The sequence below is a fragment of the Phasianus colchicus genome, chromosome 1 (assembly GCF_987193195.1).
Source record: "Phasianus colchicus chromosome 1, bPhaCol1.hap1.1, whole genome shotgun sequence".
NCBI classification, from domain to species: domain Eukaryota; kingdom Metazoa; phylum Chordata; class Aves; order Galliformes; family Phasianidae; genus Phasianus; species Phasianus colchicus.
Window position 1 is genome coordinate 194544618 of NC_143436.1, and position 20796 is coordinate 194565413.

At 44.2% G+C, this 20796-nt stretch overlaps 2 protein-coding genes across 5 annotated transcripts in view; one reads left to right on the top strand and one right to left on the bottom strand.

Annotated features, from left to right (window-relative positions):
- Positions 1-14181, top strand: part of GDPD4 (glycerophosphodiester phosphodiesterase domain containing 4) — a 35395-nt gene extending 21214 nt beyond the window's left edge. The window contains exons 5-16 of one of the 2 annotated variants that reach the window (XM_090134143.1): positions 449-508; positions 2172-2270; positions 3730-3823; positions 5316-5461; positions 5827-5909; positions 6811-6961; positions 7594-7818; positions 8460-8617; positions 9998-10145; positions 11177-11259; positions 12523-12605; positions 13167-14180. In XM_090134143.1, the coding sequence (XP_089990269.1) occupies positions 449-508; positions 2172-2270; positions 3730-3823; positions 5316-5461; positions 5827-5909; positions 6811-6961; positions 7594-7818; positions 8460-8617; positions 9998-10145; positions 11177-11259; positions 12523-12605; positions 13167-13198 (1362 nt within the window). In that variant the 3' untranslated portion in view covers positions 13199-14180. Of the gene's footprint in view, positions 1-448; positions 509-2171; positions 2271-3729; positions 3824-5315; positions 5462-5826; positions 5910-6810; positions 6962-7593; positions 7819-8459; positions 8618-9997; positions 10146-11176; positions 11260-12522; positions 12606-13166 lie in introns of both variants that reach the window. The other variant, XM_090134144.1, reaches the window with a different exon arrangement.
- A 1329-nt stretch (positions 14182-15510) lies between these two features.
- The window catches only part of MYO7A (myosin VIIA), a 65932-nt gene continuing 60646 nt past the window's right edge, over positions 15511-20796 (bottom strand). For all 3 annotated transcript variants that reach the window (XM_090134146.1, XM_090134147.1, XM_090134145.1), the window contains 4 exons: positions 20125-20241; positions 19234-19317; positions 18638-18757; positions 15511-17816 (listed from right to left, as the gene is read on the bottom strand). In XM_090134146.1, coding sequence (XP_089990272.1) covers positions 17727-17816; positions 18638-18757; positions 19234-19317; positions 20125-20241 — 411 coding nt within the window. In that variant the 3' untranslated portion in view covers positions 15511-17726. The remainder of the gene's footprint in view (positions 17817-18637; positions 18758-19233; positions 19318-20124; positions 20242-20796) is intronic.

The window sequence follows — 20796 nt, forward strand, 5'->3', positions numbered from 1 at the left end:
GTGTTCTACTTTGTGCTCTGCTCTGTGTTGTTATTTATTTATTTATTTATTTTGATACATTAATTATTCCTTGAGCTATATTCCTTATGGATGATATGCCTCTAAATGACAACAGATACATAGAAAGCAGGCAATGTTCATGCCATGGATGCTGGCCCTGGCTATATCCTCTCTGCCAGAGTTTATATTCACAAAGTGAGTGCACTAAACAGCTAAGGGAAGATGTTAATCCTACAGGGCAGCTTTGTTGTGTGCTTGGTCGTTTCAGGAGCATATTTACTGTGGCAATAAGCATTTCTCAGCACACAGCTGTCCTCCTAACATCCTCACTGTTGTGTAACAAGGCATAAAATTACTTTCTAAAGCAAAAATCATTCTGGGACTGCCTCACTAAACACACTTTATCATCCTATGCCAGGATGCCAACTATGCCTTCTTGATTTTCCAGGTCTTAGCAATGTGTTTGCTTGCAGAAGGGCAGCAGCTGTACCTACACTGGAGTCACAAGGTAAGTAGAGTCAGGGCTTTCTGGTAACCCTAATCCATGTTTTAAACATCAAACCTGTGGTGTACTTTTCATGCAAAATAGCTTAGATTATGGGAGAGACGGAAGGGAGGGAAGAAGTTAATTTCAAGAGGTTTTAGATATCCATGAGAATGATGTTTCCACCTGAGCTGGTCACTCCAGGTTCCCTTTGGATGAGGGAAACGAACTGTCTGAAGACGCAAATCAGCCAGCTGGTCACAGGTATCTAAATTAAGATGAGATGAATCACACCTAAACCACCTTTTTTTCCTTGCTGACTATAAAAGGAGCCTGCAGTGACTCATTCAGGTGAGGATGTCTATATTTGACGTGCTCACATGTGGTAGCATAAAGACAAAGGAAGAGTTTGCTGAGGATCGCAGCATAAGCCTCTGCAGGCAGTAGCTGCTTTCTCTGTAGAGCAGAAATCTTTTTCCCAGGCATCCTTTTTGTCTTTGAGAAGTTCTGGAAATGTCACCTGGAGTTCTGAAGGTACAGAAGCAAACCCTCAGGAATCTTTTGCTACAAAATTGTACATAAACATAGAATTGTTAAGGATGGAAAGACCACTAAGATCATCTAGTCCAACCATCGACCCGTCACCATGATGCCAACAATGTCATTCAATGTGACATCTGCCTTCTTCTTTAAAACCTACAGGGATGGTTACTCCACCACCTCCCTGGGCAGGGATAAAAGTCACCTTTCTTAAGAAATTCTTGAAAGTTAAGGGAGACATTTCAAAACAGAGCCCCTAGCCATGCAGTTTAGGGAAGAATGTAACATGATGACAAATTATGCAGTGGAAATAAATAGTTGAATGGGAAGATACTTGATCCTGCTTCTTCGTTTTAGTAGTGGAAATAAACATTTTGCTATTGAAAATGGGCTTTCTGAAGAATTAGAAAGACACAGAACAATCTGTGGAAAATATTAGGATGGTATCCTTGAGTGGAAGAGACTGGGGACGGATCATTAAGACATTGATATGTAGGATCTCCCTGAAGTGTGGTTTGGATCTTGGTCCAACTATCATGTAGTGCCCAGCAGATAGATGATGTGCCAAGAAGAGCATAACTGCTTTGGTATTGAACTGGGCAAGTAGTCAAAGGACAGAATGAATTACTTCTCCTTTTAGTTAAAAAATGAATACTCATCTCTGAAGTGTTTGCAGTTGCAGAAGCCCATTGCAAAGCAACTCAGCATAAAAAAAATGTGACAATGTGTCTTTTGGGTTCAGTTCATCACTTCTGAGTTCAGCCAGCTACGGGTAAAGGATTTAGTGTTGGATCATGTAGGATCCATGTAGACCAGCTCACAGAGAGATGTCTGTCATTACAAAGCTAGTGGAAAGAGACCACCTGTGGAAATTCCCCTCTTTCTGTATTCATTTTAGAGGGAATCTTGAGGGCTGACTCAGATTAGGTACCAAATTCTTAAAATCAGTCTTATCATAGAGAAAATCTAATTTATAGCACTATCAGTTTGGTTTTAGTCCCATCAGATGTTTCCCAACTGATGTACTCAAGCTCGTGCATCCCAAATTTATTGAGTCTCAACTGCTTAAATAAGTCTGACAGGCAAATGAATTGTATGTCCTATGCAGAAACACTCAAGCATATTCATGTTCTCTTTGTCTCCATAGATTGGGACTTTTCTTGTCCTGGGTTTCTCTATCACAGCCATCTTCATATTGTCTGTGCTCTGGGGAGATCAATGGAAAACAGTCCGCCTGTCATTCCAGGTAAGAGGGACTTGGATACTGTTTAAGACAAAATGAAACGAATCAAAACAACTAATTTCAATAAGTATTTTTTGGTAATCAATAGAAAATTCCATGTGGTGAATGTTTTTCACAGGGGTTTTCCTGGCAGTCTACTCAGGTTTGCATAAACCTTTATTGTGACTTAATAAGTTAATATTTCCTACTGGAAGAAAGGAAGCTAAGACCTGAAGTTTGGTTTTGAGCTATCTGTTTTATATAACATGTTTTGGGAAGTCACAGTGAATCAGAGGAGCTTCATCTGCTGAGGACAAAGCATTGAAGTTCTTAGGGAGAAGGCATGGAATGCTTGTGCAAGGTGGGACAACCTGTGGGATGCAGGAGGTCAGAGTGCATGGTCACAACTCTCAGCAAGGTGGAGGCAAGATCTGCTCCACTGCTGCTTAGTGTTGTAGCATCTAGGTCCCCACGTGTGCCAGGAGGGAGGAAGTTAGCATTTGACTATGGAGCTGCCTTGAAGATATTACTCAGATGTATCACCTCTCTCCCACTTACTGTCTGTGAACGTTAGGACAGCAATGCAAAGGGACTGCAAGAGGAAGCAGCTGGTAACCCCAGATTTATTTCAGTTTCTCACTGTCCTTGTGGAACTCTACAATTTGGTAACCCTAGGCTGAGGTAGTAGCAAAGATAATTAGAAAATGTCAGCTTCTCCTCTGCACAGACTCCAGGGGAGGAGGAGAAGGGGACCATGGGGTTCCCCACAGGTGTTGTTTATTCTGGGTGCTCAGACCCTTTGAGATGCTTCATTTGGCCTCTTGCTGCTGTTCCCAAGGGACACGCATCTCTTCTAGATCCTATGTCATGTCCTTTAGCCCTGTGTTACTATCTCAGATATCCTGGAAGTCTCAGATGACGCCTTTGTTTACAGAACTGAATCCTGTTTCTCATTGAAGGAAGTATCAAGTGTCCAGAGCAGACAGCATCACACACACAAAAAATCTCTCAATGACTTCTACTTTCTTCAGCCTTTATTCTTAGAGAATCAGGCATGGGCAGAGCAATAGGAAAGGCTTAGGAAACTCAGGTTTGCTGCCATTATTTCAAAGACTTAGTTGCATTGGAGATGGCTATTACCTGGGTAGGATTGGGCTGAATGAGACTGGATTAAAATGGCTGCTCTCTGGAAGATGTTAATGAATTATGGCATGGTGGTGAAGGTCACTGCCAAGCCCTCATGGACAAGGACAGCCCTGTACCTTTCAGCTGAATAGAAGAAAGCTGCACAGTAAAGTGAGGAGCACTCTGGGGCACCAGCCTGGATGGGGGCATACCTTTCTTCCCTGAATTTTGGGGTGATTTGTGGATTCAACCTAGGCGTGGGAGAGAAGAGAAATCATGTGGGAAGGTACAGTCATGTTGGGGCTTCTTTCCACCTGTATCCGCACTTGATCCTTTATATATTTTCTCTCCTTGCCAGATCACAGCCCCCTATCTCCATGTAGGAGCAATAACCATCATGGTCCTCCTCTCCTGGCCCATGGCTCTGCATGCCATCAGAGCAGATAAGAAAGGTATAGTAACTCTGTTTCCTCCTCCCTGTACAACAGAAGATGCATGTCAGTGAGGGAAAACAAATGTGAAGGAGTCTTTACTCCCATATCCACACTCCAGTTGGAGTTGACTTTTAGTTTTTGAGTATTTCAGGGAAATTTGTAGGGCTTGAACTTGGGTAATGCACTGTCCTGTCTGTCTGTCCATATGCATTACTGAGAAAAGGGTAGATGTGACACTTAGGTACACGGTTTAGTGGGATGGTGGTGATGGGCTGACAATTGGAATTAGTGATCTTAGTGGTCTCTTCCAACCTTCATGATTCTATGATTCCATGATTTGCAAACTGACTTGCAGAGTTTTGGCCTGTCTAGGTAGCTACCAGCTTTGAGGATAAAGAGCTAAGCAGAAATCCCTGTGTTCTAAGGCATGTGTGGAAATTTGGCCAATCACCTGCAGGAGAAAGCAAGCAATGCCTGACCTTTGCTTTCTGTGCTAGCTTCATTTGTCAGAAAGTCAATCCAGACTAGAGAATCTTAGGAGAAGCTAGTGAAATAGGGGAAAGAACTTTCTGGTTGATTGGTAAGGAAATTTGTTTTCCTTACCTGATGTTGTTCAAAAGAGAGCTCCAGTCTAACTGGAGAAGTGTGATTAAGGGCAGAGCCAGGAGACAGGAACAACTGCAGAAGAGCCTGGCTCTGGCACTGGGCACTCTTATCTGACCCTGTTTCTTCATATATCTAATTTGTAACAAAACCCACTGACCTCAGACAAAATGTGCTGGTGGGAACAGCCACTGGAGTGTGCAGAGAGATGGTGGTACCCAACCAGATAAATAATGGTCATAGGTGTTCACTTCCCAGAGGAACAGTTTCTATCTTTGGGAGAAGGGTCACTCCTAAGTAACATATCAACAGACACCAGAGAAGACTGTAGGTGATGAGTTAGCAGGCTTCTGAGGTGCAATGCCCATGCAACCAGGGTCTGTAGGAGTCTGTGTCACATGGAAGAAGCCACTGACAGCAAGCTGAATGAACTATGAATGCATTCACCTTAAGGGAATGGAAAACAGCTGAAGGAGAAAGGTTCCTCCTCATTTTTTTCACTGGCAATGAAACTTTAAAATGTTACTTGTTCTTATCCGAGTAAGAAAAAAAATAGCATCCTTCTGTTGAGGACCATTTATTTATAGCTGGGGGAAACAGCATTGCACAACATCTAAAGAAAAAGAGTTTTAGGCTGTGTCTTGCCTGAAGGCATAGTGTCATGTAATTGCAGCACAAAACAGCAGTCCTAACCTAGACAGCCCAAAACTTTCTTTGACCAGTTTGTTCTCCTGAATTTCATTGTTTGGAGAGACAGTGAAAACGTGGGGAAAGAAGAGATATTAAAAGGGTTGGGATAAAGTCCAACAGTTACTTAGCTGGAGGGCTCTATTAAGGCAAGCTGCAAGGTGAACCCATGTGTTACCAAATGGATTAACTCTAGCCTTCCTCCTTCGAATTCTTCCAGTTGTTCAGGTGATAATTGTTGGTCCATACCTGGCTATCCTTCTCTTTCTTTTCTTGATACCTCTGGGGATGTACTCTCCTTGCATCAGAGAGGTGGGGACACTTGGACCAAAGCCAGCCCTCATTGGACACCGCGGAGCACCAATGGTAGGTGTGGAGAAGTTCTTATACATCTCTTCATCTTCCCTATTGCTACATTTGTCATCATCTTCTTCTTCCTTTTTTTTTTTTTTCTTTCTTTTCTTTTTTCTTTTTCCCCTTAAGAAATCAGTGGAAGGTGGGAGGGGAGATATTCCAGTTTGGAATTGCATGCCAAAGGGATCACTCTGTGGTTCTGCTAATATGGACAGCACTGCTCTTGAGGGACAAAGTCAAGGAAACAGGAGACTTTATCAAGAAAATGGTGATTCCTTAATAGAAAACAGAAAAATTACAAGGAGACAGAATGTATTTGAAGAGTTCTCCAGAGTGTATCTAAAATCATTTTACTTATGGGCCATTTCTTTCCTCAGCTGGCCCCAGAAAACACTGAGATGTCATTTCAGAAGACAATTGAACATGGTGCAGATGGTCTTGAAACAGATGTCACCATTAGGTAAGCGGACAACATTACAGCTCACAAAGTTCATGCTTCTTCTAAGAGCATTTAGAGCTGTGTAGTTCCAGGCAATGTGGTTTTACTGATAGGGTCCCTCAGCTGACAGATGATGACAGAGACTGTGGAGCATGTTTACTCTTGGGCAAGTCAGTACGTTGTAGCTACTGATAAAAAAATGGAATTATAGAATCATTAAGGTTGGAAAAAGACCAATAAGATCATCTAGTCCAACCATCAACACATTGCCATCATAGCCATGGTCAACATATTACCTCATCACTATTACAGGCTGCCCAGAGAGGCTGTGGATGCCCCATCCATCCCTGGAGCTGCTCTAGGCCAGGTTGGATGAGGCCCTGGGCAGCCTGGCCTAGTATTAAATGTGGAGGTTGGTGGCCCTGCATGTGGCAGGGGAGTTGGAGCCGATGATCCTTGAGGTTCCTTCCTACCCAAGTCATTCTATGATTCCATGATTCTATGATTCTATGATCATCTCCATACTCTATTTTAAACATTTTGCAGCATATAAAGGCAGTTTCTACCCTAGTCTGGCTTACAGACTTCTGTGAGGGTTTTACCTGTCCTAGAAAACACAAGAACACTCTGGCATCTGCAAAATGTGCCTTTCACATCATATTGTATCCACTTTTTTAGGGGCTGTCAGGCATAAATGCACCATCTCTACTCTGTCCCTGAGGAAACCAGGTCCCCAGGGTCAGCCAGCAATATCAGTTGGTGTTTTGAGTGTCATACTTCTTTTCTGTCTTACTCTCAGTACTGAGGGAGGTCACACAGCTATGATTGTGGTGGCCCATGTACTTGTTCTCTCCTAGCATGACACTGCTTGTGCCCTAAGTGAACTGCACCCCAAGTGACCTGAATTCTTGCTCTCCAACAGCTATGATGGTGTTCCTTTTCTCATGCATGACAGCACCTTGAGCAGGACAACCAACATCAAAGAGGTCTATCCCAATGACACTGCTCAAAATGCAGCGTTGTTCTCCTGGGATGCCCTGAAGGAATTGAATGCTGGAGCATGGTTCCTAAAGGTAAGCACCATAAAAGACAATCATCAATTGGTTGTAGAAGAGAAATCAGCTGGCTACTACTTATTAGGATGAATATTAGGAGGGAAATTTCTGGTTGAGCCAGAACAAAGTCAGTAGAGATCCTTAAGCTATATGGTCTTCTTGTTTTGTACAGTTGGCTTTTAGGCTTTGGAGACTTGTTATATTTGGCTGGTGTTTTGTTTTTTTTTTTTGTGGCCTTTTATCATGGCAGCAGAAGAACTGACATGCTGGAGAAAGAAGATAACAGTTAGAATCATAGAATCATAGACAATTTAGGTTGGAGAAGAACATAAGATCATTGAGTCTAGCCATCAACCTAACTCATCTTAAGTGCAAGGTGTTGTGTATGATGTTGCTAACGTGGTGGGGCAGAGAAGAACAGCAGGGCTGGATGAGAACTAGACAGTTCAGGTCCCAGGAGCAGTGCCATTATAGTTTACATTAGTTATCCATGTTTCCCAAGTAGAAGGGCTAAGTAAAATCAAATATCCTGTCCTGTTGAGGGCTGATGACAAACTTTTTCCTCCACAGAGCTATGACCTATTTGCATGCAGCAGACTCCCAGATGCAACGGGCTGATTGATTTCCTTTTTGTATCTGCTTGTTTCTAGGACAAACCTTTTTCATGCATGGGCTCCCTGTCAAGGGCAGATCAAAACCAGGCAATGAATCAGTCAATTTACAAGCTAAGTAGTTTCTTACGCCTCGCAGACAGTCAGAATAAACTTGTGATATTTGATCTCTACCGTCCTCCAGAGAAACACCCTTACAGGAATTCATGGATCAACAGAACCCTGGAAGTCATCCTCAACGAGTCGGGGATCAGACCCCACCTGGTAGGGTGGCCAATCTTCATATCCCATTCTATTGCTCACTGAATTGGGACATTGAGGTCAACACTGGGGAGTTCTTTCATCATTGTGATAACTGACAGCCAACTCTCTGCCACCCATCCTTATATATTGCATAGAAGCTCCTTTAAATTAAATTTAAATTAAAGCAGCTGGGAGCATTCATTGCCTTCCTCCTTTCCCAGGCAACACTTTGCTTAGGATAGATGCTGAATCCATGTGGACCAGGTTATGCGTCCACTGATTTCCAGAGAGTTAAGCTGATCCCTGTCTGCTCCCATGCTGGAAAAAAGGATAAGAGAATACTTTCCATTGCCTTTCCCATTTAACAAAGCTGCTTTTTCATTCATTTCAAACACTGCAACTTTTGTTAGGGCAATGGGAAATGTTCAGTGATTTCCAGTTGATAAGAAGGAACACTGAAGACCGATTTCTTGATGAAAATGACTTTTGTCAAGGAGCAAGTTTAAACCCAGCAAATAAATGTTCTTTGATCATTGCAAGAAATATGTAATTTGACAGGCTGGGTTAAGCCCCTCAAGACCTTATCTTTTCCAGATTTGAGCAAAGAGCATGGCAATTACTAGTTAGTTCTCTGTGAATTCACAACGTCCTCTTGTTTGCAGGTCCTGTGGCTGGAGAATGACATGAGGTCCTTTGTTCAGTCTGTTGCTCCTGGCTTCCAGCAGACCATGGGAAGTAAGGCCCCAGTTGAAGACCTGTTGATGGACAATATTGTCAAACTCAACCTGGCCTACACCGAAATGTCCAGTGAAGATATTCGGTAGGTTGCAGTTTCAGCCCCAAGGGCAGTCTGCGTGATGACTTGAGAACGTTTGCTTCGTGTGTGCGGCAATGTCTCCCTCCAGTGACCAACTCTGGGATTGATAGCATTTTAGAAAGTACTCCTTAGCAGTAAATGTCCATCCCTATTGCATTTTGGAGGTTAAGGGCTTTAATTCACTCCCACTGCTGACCCTGACTATGGCCAAGAGGTGGCATAACTGAACCCCAGTCCCCTCCCTACCCAAGTCCAAGCCCATATCTTATCAACCAAAGTCATAAAATCATAGGATCATTATGGTTGGAAAAGACCTCTAACATTATCTAGTCCAGCTGTCCCCCTATCACTACTGTCCACTAAATATTGTCCACTAAAGCATGTCCCTAAATACCTCATCTACACGTTTCTTGAACACCTCCAATAATCTGGAGATCTTCTGGGTAAAACAAAGTATCTCCTGATTTCTTGTCCTTTTACACATGCTGTCCCCAGCATCTCTAACACTGAACCATGGAGAACAAACAACTATTAAACCTCTTATGGCCTCCACAAACATCTGTGTGAATGCATGATGCTGTGGTCAGAAACCATCACTCAGATGGTGTTTTGGACCCTTAATTTCTTGTCTCCATAGCTACCTGTGCTCTGCTGCTTGTGATACACTAGAAGTGTAATTTGTGCAGTGGAAGGCTGTACACTTATTGCAGAAGTCTCCAAAATGGTTCTATTCCATTAAAAAAAAAAAAAAAAAAAAGACAAAAGAAAAAAAGAAGCCAAAAGCACACAATAAATATCTGACTTGTCTAACTCTCCTTTGGTAAATGGGACTTTTTGTCCTATTTATGAAAATATTGGCATCTAATTAAAAATAATTAAAAGAAAAAAAAATCGAATTCTTTGGATATTAATAATATTAATGTTTTCTTAATGATCTCTTCCCCAGAATTTAAAATTCTAGGAAACAGCAGAATTTAAAATCCCCATCAGTGGAAGTGTTCAAGACCAGATTGGATAGGGCTTTGGAGAATCCAGTCTATGGGATGTGTCCCTGCCCATGGTAGGGGATTGGAACTGAATGGGCTTTAAGGTCTCTTCCAATCCAAGTCATTCTATATCAGTTATGACTGATTCACATGCCAGAGGGATAAACAAAGTTTTACTCTTTTAGACATGAATTACATTTGCCTGCAGCAGACCAGATAGTCTGTTTTAGTTAATTGTTATCAAATTGGCTGGTTGGGCTTCCTGTTTGTTCCTTATTTAGGTCCTAAAGCAAATATCTCCTATACAGATTTGCCATTTCTCCTTGATTCAGCCCAAAGGAAGTACTAACCTCCTTGCTTTTCTTAATGAAGGCAATTGCCTCTTGGTCTTTTAAAGGAAATACGCTGAGGCAAACATCACCACCAATTTCTATGTGATCAATGAACCCTGGCTCTTCTCCCTGGCCTGGTGTTCTGGGGCACACTCTGTGACCACGAATGCTGTCCACACTCTGAAGAACCTTAGCCAGCCACTCTTCCTCATGGTAAGCAGTAGTCCTCCCCTGATCCTGATGTACAAAATGGGGGTAGGATGTTTGTGATTACCTTTAGAGATCAAGGGCCAATTCATTCATGGACATAAGTCTGGTTCTTTTGAGCCACTGCAGCTACCATCATTCCCAATTCCTATTTTTTCATGGCCCTTAGAAAAGCACTCTGGTTGGTAGAACTTGGTGTCTGTGTTGGAAATGAAGGAAAGCAAGTCCTAGTGAGACTTGTATAAAGACAAAGGAAGGGGGCTTTGAGGGCACATGTGGTTATTGCATGACAATTTCAATTTCTGAGATTCTAAAGAACCTTACTGCAGTCAAGAGTTCCTAATGACCAGGAACTCTTACATTCCTTTTCAAATTTGGTCAGATGTCACAAGCCAAAGGGAAAAAAGCATAGGGGTAACCCCTCCTTGCTGGGAGGATCTTTTCATGTTCCTTTTCCATCCTTTATTCTGCCTTGGACGATCTGTAGGGCTGAGGAGTGCCATGTTCTCACCAGAGTCCCTGCATCATACCACTTGGAATAACTAGTTTCACACTCTTGAAGTGGGTTTTAAAATGCTCCCATCTCTCATTCAGAAAACTGAATCATTTTCATCCCTTCTGAGGTCCAATCTGAGGGCAAATCCGAGGCTTAAAGCAGGAGCTACCCCAGCCCCTCAGTGGTATTCACTCAAGGACAGTTTTGTGAGTTTTTTGGGGGGGAACAGATGCCATCAATTGATATTAATGTTGTAAGGACAAACAAGGAGTCCCTGCTGTATTCACTGCAATGCAATCCAGTCTCCATGGACACCCAATGGATCAATTTTTACACAGGATGATGGCTTGGCACCTGCACTCAGTGGCAAGTGATCACTTCCAAATGCTTCCAAATGCTTTAAACACCTGGAAGATATCACTTCACATGCACACCAGGGAGCTGAATTGCCATTGCCAAGCAGTAAGAAGAAGCTTGAGCAGCTTTTTTGCATGCTTCAGTATCTGTGATGTTGGACATATCCTCTCTTGCTCTCTTCCAGACACCACGGCAGTACAACATCATGTGGATCCTGACAGACCTGACCTCACTGCTTCTCATCTCACTCATCTTTGCTCTACACTGGTAACTACCGAGTTCACAGAATGATAGAATATCCCATGTTGGAAGGGACCCATGAGGATCACCATGTCCAACTCCTGGCTCCACCACCTTCTAACCTGATTTGTTGCCCTTGGCAGAAAAATGGAGGGATGCTTATGGTGTACTGAAGGGTTAAAATTGCTCTTCTTCAAGAATTATTAAAAAACAAACAAACAAACAAAGAAGTGCCCTGAAAATCTCCAAAAACCTCTCCTACTTGCTTTCCTGTTTTTCTTTCCTTTTGGCAACTCAGGCTTCATCTACCTGAAGGATTCAATGTAGATGTGGTGGGTTTAGAGTAGCAACAGAAATAAGTTATCAAAGCTGATGGACTAGAAAAGGAATTGATTCTTCTATTCTTACTATTTAGATTAGGACTTTAGATATTAGGACTTTAAGCATTAGGTGGAAAGCTCTCATTTGATATTTGTGCCCCCCATGTCTCTCTGTCTACACATGTCAAAGTCAATGAGGAAATCTATTCTCCCAGCTGAGAACACCTGAGTGTGCACAGCACTTTGTTTTCTTTGCTTTTGTGCTGCCCATGACTTTATCTGTGTTTGATTATTGGGGAAACTTGGATCAGGGTGCTGGATGCACCATGGTTGGATCAGAAACCACTCACCCTGCTTTGCTTTCTGCAGTCCTGACCCAAGTCTTGCTATAGCATCTTTCACTTTGCTTCCAAGGCTGCAGCAGATGGCTTGAAATGACCACACCCATGCAATACATTACTGCCATCTCTAGATCTTCCCATCCCCATCTCCTCCAGGCTCCCTTCCATGTGCTTCTCCATGTTGTCTTTGCATTTCCCAGGACCTTGCAGATGGTTCTGATCTATCCAAGAAGTCTCTTCTGGGCTGCCATTGCAGGAAGGGCTTTCCCAGTGCTTCTGGGGGCACAGGGCCATCAGCTGTGCCCAGGGGACCTATGTGATCTGGTTGATCAGATTCATGAGTCCACTGAACTCACAAATTTTAAATGTCTTTGTCTGCTTAGGAACCAAAGGCTGCAAAATAAGGACTGTCATTCTTTAAATCTTTCCTAGAAAACAGGGCTTAGTCACAAAGTTGCCCTCAAAATGCTATTGCTCATGTGAAGTGTGGATACTTAAGCACCACCAGGCTCCTTTCTCACTAAAGACCTGAGCAAATCCCCAAATAACTGGGCAGTTCCAGCCCTAACAAAGGAGAATAATGTGACCAAGGCTACAGAGAGCTGACCCAGGCACTTTGCCCCTTGCAGGTGGCGAGAGCGGAGCTTCTCCTGCTGTGCCCATGAAGGTGACCCGATGCTGGAGACTGGCACCTACAACAAGTTCAGGACAGGTGAGTGGGTGAGGAGGGGCAGGAGTTGGATTCTGCTTGGGGAGGTAACCGTGGAGCATAACTAATGGGTGGGTGATGGTGCTCAGACAGAACTGAGCCCAGTGGGGCCACCAACCTGGTCAGGGCTGGAGCTTGAGGTGTTTAAGAGATGAATTTATGCACTGAGAAAGGAGTTCAAGATGCATCTTATCACTGTCTGCAAACATCTAATATACATTAGATGCTATATTCTATAATATACGTTAATAATACGTTTTGGAGATTGTGGAATCCTTAGAGTTGGAAGGGACCTTTAAGGGTCATCTAGTCAAACTCCCCTGCAATGAACAGGGACATGCACAGCTAGATCAGGTTGCCCAGAGCCTGATCCAGCCTCACCTTGAAAGTCTTCAGGGGCAGGGCGTCCACCACACCTCTGGGCACCTCTGAGATGCTTCCATGCTCCAGGTTTCTGAACCAAAGAAGCAGACAAAATGACCCAACCTCGTTTGCAAGCATTTAGGACCAAGCTGTCTCGGTATTTCAGTATTTCAATAGCTTACTGTGTGCCCTCTTTTCCAGAGCTTAGCAACATGCCAACCGTCATAGCCTGATGTGGGCAGGAAGGATGCAGAACTGCCATCTCGCTGAGATCCAGAGATTGGAGCATCACTTGCTGACTCTTCCTACAGTGCAAATCCAGCCTGCCAAGAGGGGCCAGTGGGCTCCTATCAAGAAGGAGCCATTTGTCATCATGGTCCTGATGGAGATGAGCACTGAGTTCTCTCCCTGCTTTCCTCATCATCTCATGCCTGGCAGGGATCCCAAGGGTGAAGGGAAGCACACATGGGATTGCAGCTGTGAGCTGTGCAGCACAGTGGTTAAACCTCTCTAGCAGTACCCATGTAGTAGCCACCATTTCTCTTTGAGACCTTTGGCATCTCAGAGGGTAATCAATCTGAGCACCCTCTGGTCCTCCTTGTCCTTGGCTGCCCATGTTTCCCCAGTCCCCATAGCCCCTTTCTCCTCATGGGTCTTCTCCAGCCCAAGAGCACACCAGCCCCACCACGATGGTCAGGTGCTGGTGGATGGTTCAGCAGGGTCTGTAACATTCCTTAATACAGACGGGCAGGTTTTTCTTTTCCTTCCTCTAGTCATCCCATTAGTCCAAATGGGACAGTCTCCTCACCCTGACTTTCAGGGAGAGAGAATTCCCCAAGAATGCAAAAGGAGTTTTGGTGCCTTGGCCAAGTAATTACCAGGACTACAACCAAGATCACAACACTTTTCTTCGTTTTGTTGCATGTGAACTGGTTCCACCAAGTGTCCTGTCTTCTTTTCCCTTGTGGAAGGTCTTTATACCTACTCTGTATCCTGGGATTTGTTCAGTTTTCATTTCTCCCAGTGTCTTCTGGCACACGGGGAAGGAAAACTATACTCTGCTCTGCAAAGGAGAACTGAGCATCTCCCAGGTTTAAGCCATAAATTTGTACTTGAACAGTTAATAAGAACACTTTTTAACAATTATTATTATTTTGTAAATTGCAAGTGCAGCTTTAAATACATTTTGGCTCTCCTATCCTCTTTTGTTCTTATTCCAGCAGACAAGGAAAGGGGAAGAACATAGTAATCTTCACCAAAATCAGACCACAGGCATCTTTTCATATATAAGCCTCATTCAGCAGAATGTTTTTGCTAAATAAACCTATATCACTAGTGAAATGTGAAAGGGAAGCGCGAGGTTTCAAACTTAATACTGCTGAGAAGTGCTGAACCTTTCCAAGTTTGAAATTTTCGAGTACTTTGGAGGCTAGAAATGCAAAAAGACACTAGCTTCCTCTGAAGAAAGCTAAAGGATTGCTGTAGAACAGCTCCAGATCTATAGAGCATGCGGAGGATGCTAATGATGGTGTTAAATCCCCTCCTCATACTCTGCACCCGTAGCTGGTACACAGCTTTTGTGGGTACCACCCAGATGCAGATGCATGAGCAGAAAAATAAGAGCTGAAGGTGTTTGGACTGGGTGGTGGTGTGCTCCATGGGGTGCTCCAGGTGAGGGATGTGGTTGGGACATGCTGTGGTCCCTCGACTGCTGTGGTCTCCTCAGTGTGTCCCAGGCTGACCCATAACAGTCATCCTGAGCTCTGTTGTGTCTCAGCTACACAGCTATTTTTGTTGCTTCCCAGCTAGCACGTCCTGGTAACACCATTAAGCATGTGAATGGTGGTCTGAATTCCTCACAGAAACTTTTCATACAATCATAGATTCATTATAGTTGGAAAAGACTTCTAAGATCACCAAGTTCAACCCCAACCCATGCCCACCATGCCTACTATCCAGGTCCCTCAGTGTCACATCTCCACAGTTTTAAACATCTCCAAGGATGGTGACTCTACCACCACTCTGGGCAGCCTGTGCCAGTGCATTACCACTCTGATATTTTTCCTAATACCAACCTGAAGTTCTCCTGGTGCAACCTAAGGTCATTACCTCTTGTTCTCTTGACCCAGCACTTCCTATATCCAGAGATTCAGCTCAAAATTTGCCTTTGTGGAGGATCCAGGCCTTGTCTTAGGGGATGAACAGTGGAAACTCCTAAGGCTCCAGTGGGTTTTGCCCAAAGAGATTTCACTTATCACAGAATCACACAATCAGAAAGGTTGGAAAAGACCTCCAGGATGATCAAGTCCAATCGTCAGCCCATCGCTACCATGCTCATTAAATGATGTCCTTAAATGCCAAGGCACACTGATGACATGCTCCCCATCACTGGATATTCTCACCAGGAGTCCCACTACACAAAGAGAAGTCCTTTCCCTAATGAGGGAGAGCCCTGATCCCACTCTTCCACCCCTGGAGGTACCACAACCACACAGTGCAGAACAGCCTCCCACAAGCCACTTTATGCTTTTTAATTAGAGTATTTCACTTGGACATATGTTTTTGCATGTTACATTGTTCGGTGTAAATACAAAGAGGCCAGCAGATGCTAATACATATGACACACAGGCACACACACACAGAGTCCCAGCACCCCCAAAGTGATAGGGTGTATGGGAGGCCAACCGAGCTGTGAATGAGGGGACAAGGGAGTTCTGAGGGGGAGAGCTCCCCAGGACAGCACTGAAAAACATTTCTACGATGTGTACTGAGCTTGTGGGGAGAGGCAAAGATGGCAGGAAACTCAAGAAAGTTGTGGTGGTGGTGGTAAGGATAATGAAAACTTGTCTAGGAGTGAGTGGGATCCCTGGGCCAGCCAGATCATGGCAGCTAGGGAGGGAGGAAGAGCATTGGAGATGGTTGTTGGGAGACAAGGCTCCCAGTGCAGCCTTAGCTGGTGTTACCACAATCCCATCAACAAAGTGCCACGGGCAGGGAGAGGTTGAAGGAAGGGGATCTCGTGGCAGCTCTGTCCAGTGGGTGAATGTCTCCATGCAGCATTGTGTTTGCTTTGGGAGAAAAACCAAGGTCCAATGTCACTGCTGCATCCCAGCCACATGCTTTTGTCCTTGTGGTTCAACAAGCAGTGCCATGGTGTTGAGGAACCGAGCCCAGCTGAGCTCCAGCAACACATGGTACCATACAGTATTGACTTCTATGAGTGCAGCTGAGCTCAGCCCAATGCACAGGACCAAGAGAGTTTTCTCACATCTACTGGGAGCCACTCAGCATTAGTGACAACAGCATCAGATCTTGGTGGACACTTCTCATATCTCCTGGTACCATGTACCCAGGCACCTGATCCTTTGAAGCCTGGATTTTGGAAAGGCACCCCATGCCCCTTCCCCTCTGTTCTTCCCCACACAGTGTGGGTTAGCCTCCTTTCTGCTGGCAGGTCCCATCTCCGGTCCAGCTGCTCCACACTGCATGCTGCTGGGTGGAAGATGAGACAAGCACCCAGCAGATGAGTATGGTCAACCGAAGACAGAGAAAAGCCCACTGAGACCAAGGGCCTGCCTTGCTTGTGAGTGGTTCAGGCTCCAGCTGGGGCTGGTAGAGAGCCATTTTATACAGTGACACACACAAAAGCACAACAAAATCATTAGCTAATCATTAGCTGTTTCCAATGTTGATGTCCAAGTCCCCGTTAAGGTCAGAATCCTTTCTGCACATGGGCTTGATCATAGTCTTCCAAGAGTGGGAACTCCAAAACCCCCACATCCATACTGAAGCTTGTGGAAAAGATCCTCCCAGGGTTAACTTGTCTGGACATGAGGCAAAAGGAGGTAATTCATCTTCCACGCTTCATTTCCAGCTGAGCTCTTAACTGGGACAGATGTGCCTTAGATGCTGGCAGTCATGTTTCCAGGGGAATCCTTGGGTGAGGGATTGTCCTGCAGGTCGACCTCAGCCCCAAGGCATTGTCCAGATATCGGCACAAAATGCAAGATTTCTTTCTTTTTAATATTTTAAAAAATAAATAGAAGAAGAAACAAAACTTTAAAATTTGTTCGTTAAATATTTCCAGCATTGCACAGACAGCACTTTAATGTTCTAACATGTTCGATCAGTGGTTTGTTTATTCTGATTTGTAGTTAAAATGTGCTCCTCCCAGCCTGCTTTCTCTTTCTGTCCTTGAGAACACAGTGTATTCTTTTTTAACAACAAAAAACAAGCCCTGCGGTGTTCACTGGACACCTTTCCAGGATGGATTGGGTCTCTGCTACTTGTCTTCAAACCTAGAATGCCCATAAGATCACCAAAAGGCATTAGCATCCCAACTGTTGTCTCGTCACTTAAAAAAACACAACACAAACCAAACCAAACCAAGCCACACACACACACACACACAAATCCTCTTCCCAGATCCTTTGCGATGCCAGCCATTGGGTTCAGGCAAACCTCCTGCCAGAGTCTTTTTGCTCAAGTCATTGTTTGAGAGCAGTGTTGTTCTCTGGAATTCTTTGAGGTCCAGGTGTAGTCGGGATGGGGAGGAAAGATGGGAGGTCAGAGATAGTCATCTTCGCTGGAAGGGGTGGTGGGATTGGAGCCCTCAAGGTCAGAGTCCAGTGAGCTCCCTGATGGTGTTCGGCTCATCTTCCACATCTGGGAGGCAAAGGTTCTCCCCCAGCTGCATGGGTATCCCACAGCCCTCAGCTGGTGAATTAGCCCCATGACCACGTGCCAGCGGCTTCTTGCAGTTCACTTGCTACCCTTTGCACTCCTCTGTTTGCTCATGGCTGTTAGCATCTGGCTGATGTATGAGGTCAGAAGATCATCCATCTTGTAGCCCTGGTGAAGAGAGAGAAGTTCTTACATGTCCTTATAGCAAATCTCTGGCTTATTCCTCATCAACACAGTTGCTATATGTTATAGATTTACATGTGTCCAGGTGTACTTCCCTCTCTTTTTTTCCCTCTTTTCCACCATTCTCCTTGGGTGTCATGGCCCTGACACAAGGATAAAAGGCCAAACTATTTGCAGTGTGAAACTCTCTCAGGATGCTACTGATGTTGACAAAAGACCTTTGTAAAAGTACAACCCTTGAACCCATATCTGCTTTCATAGGATCATAAAAGTTGGAAAAGACCACTAAGACCATCTTGTCCAACCCTACCATGCTCACTAACCATGTCCCTCAGTGCCACATTTTCATGGCTCTTGAACACCTCTGGGGATGGTGACTCCACCACCTCCCTGGGCAGCCTCCTACTGTAAGATGTGACGCTTTTCACTCTAATGGCATGGAGAAGAATCCCATGCTCATGGGGTGGCAATGCCCCAAGCACCTCAGGCTTGCCTGTAACTTGGATGATGAACCCAATGAGAGCCCTGGTAAAACCTTGCACGGATGCACAGGTGGAGGTGAGACCTTACATACCTGACACATCCCAATACTTGATGTCTAACCCACATTTAAAAAAGGCTGTTATGGAGATAGTAACCTTACAGTGCTGAAATCCGGAAGAAACAAACAACTATGGAGGCTCATTTTTGAGACCACCTGCAACTCAGAGAATCTCTGAGACACAGCTTACTGGAAGCATTTAATTTTGGCCTGCCAATGTCAGAATTTGCTCTAAGTGTGTGCCATAATCTTTAATCCTCCTTACCAGGGATGTCTCACAGAGCAGCTTGCTTCCCCTCACCAGGTTGCCGATTGTTATATGGAAGTACGTGTTCCCACTGCTCCAGTTGGAGATCTTGGTGAAGGGATGAGTGATGAGAATATCCTAATGGGAACACAAGGCTGACAGTTAACACACAAGAGCCTCAACTTTTATGAAGGTCATGGGGACCTTCCATGTCCCTGTTCTCTCTCCTTCAAAGCAGACTAAGGATGTTTGTTGAAATAAGACTGTACCATGGCCTCATAGGAACAGCACTGAGGTGCAAGACTGTGGATCCTCCAGTGCTTGTGGAGGATGGCTGTTCTGGAAAAACCATTTGGCTGGTGGAAGTACCTAGTAGGAACTCATGTACTCCAGCTCCAGTCCTAATGTCTGTGAAAAGATTAAGGAAGGAGTATGTGTATTCTCCATTTACAGGGCTCAAAGAGTTGCTGCTCTTGCTCTCAATTCTTCTTTTCCAGGATCTTTTCTGGCTATTCAGTTGTTCAAACTAGGCTTAATGAGATCTCCTATATCTCTAAATAACACAGCCTTTGGGCTGTTGGCTCAAGGGCATCTAGTGAAGATCTCAGTCTTACCTTGGTTTTGGGATCGATGAGGCTGACTCCATGTTTATTGATGGCAATTAGAAGGATTTCTGGATAATTTGGCTCTGTAGTTTGCTGTTGGAAATGAGATGAGATGAGCTGAGCAGGGGAAGTGTTAAGCAAAATCATTTCCTTTTTCCCCTCTGTCTATATTCTCCTGCCAGCATCTGCTGGCTCATTAACTGCTATCCAGTTAATGATTTAAAGATAAACATAGAAACCTTTAAGGTATTGGTAATAGTCTGGGCTGTCACAATTACAGATCTCCTATGGACCTGCTTTTGTGTGAGCTACAGAAAGTATGAAGTTCCTTGCTCCTCTTCAACATCTCCAAAACTCAAGCTATCCCACCACTGGAAAGGAAGAGCTGGGGCAGGATGGCAAACTGTCAGACTTAACTATCTTCTATGCAGTCCCTTTGTCTGGGACTCTTCTCCTCCTCTTGACTGCTGCTGTGGACCCTTTGGCCAATACTAAACTGTTCTGTCCTTTTCTGATCTTTACTTTCAGTTTAATTAATGCTGGTAAACACTTCTTCCAGCCCTGTGCCAGCATGGGATGTACTGCCAGATTTGGTCCATGGTGTTTGCAGACACATCATGTGGAAAACTGCATGTTCCCTTTTCCCTTCACAAAACAGAATGGCTCTTGCCTCTTTGGCTGCCTCTTTGGTACAGCTGTGAGGACAGACCCAAAGATGACTGAGATACAATGGTGCTCTACAGTGACTCAGTATTGTAAAGAGATAGGGCAGCCACAAATTACTGAATCTCACATTCTTTCCCTGTCTCATCGGAGTAGTTCCTGTCCAGTTCAGCCCAGATACTGGGACAACCCTACATGCCTGGAAGCTGTCAGGAAAACTCCAAGAAGGGCAAGTACCTTCACTTCAAAGAATGCTGATCCAAATGTAGGCCACTTGAAGATAATCTTTAGGAAGGCAAGCTTGGCTTCTTCTCTTGTTTTGCCTGCATGCTTATTGTAGTATGCCACAATGGACTGCAACAGAGAAGACAGTAGAGCTAGAGAGTCTGCATTGCCTAGTACCATGAAATTCTCCAGGGAAGGAGCATCATGCCACAAACATGGACTATCCTACCAGAAATCATAACTGCTTCACATAGCAATTTGGCTTTCATTGAGATCTATTAACAAACCACAGTGTATGGTAAACCTACAAACTGTTCTCTCTGCACTAAATTCTAACCTACAGAGTGTTTTTTGGCAAGTTTTGGGATAGCCACCAAGAAGTTATATAAGTGTTGATTTCAGTCTCTGCACCAATGAATGCTTCCACTGGATGGTCACTGGAACAAAACCTGGAACCAAAGTTGGTCCTCCTTTCTTTGATGAGCCATGCTGGTAACTCTACTGTAGGGACTGTAAGTTTTGATCTCCAATTTATGAAGCAGAGGGGACAGAGGGACTTTCTACTGAAGAAACCAACAAATTGTTGGTTGGGTACATGGTTGAGTTCAAATCCTAGGAAAGAGAAAATACTTATAAGACTGTTTCTTGGCAGAAAGACATCTATATTTTTCTATGTTCTAGACT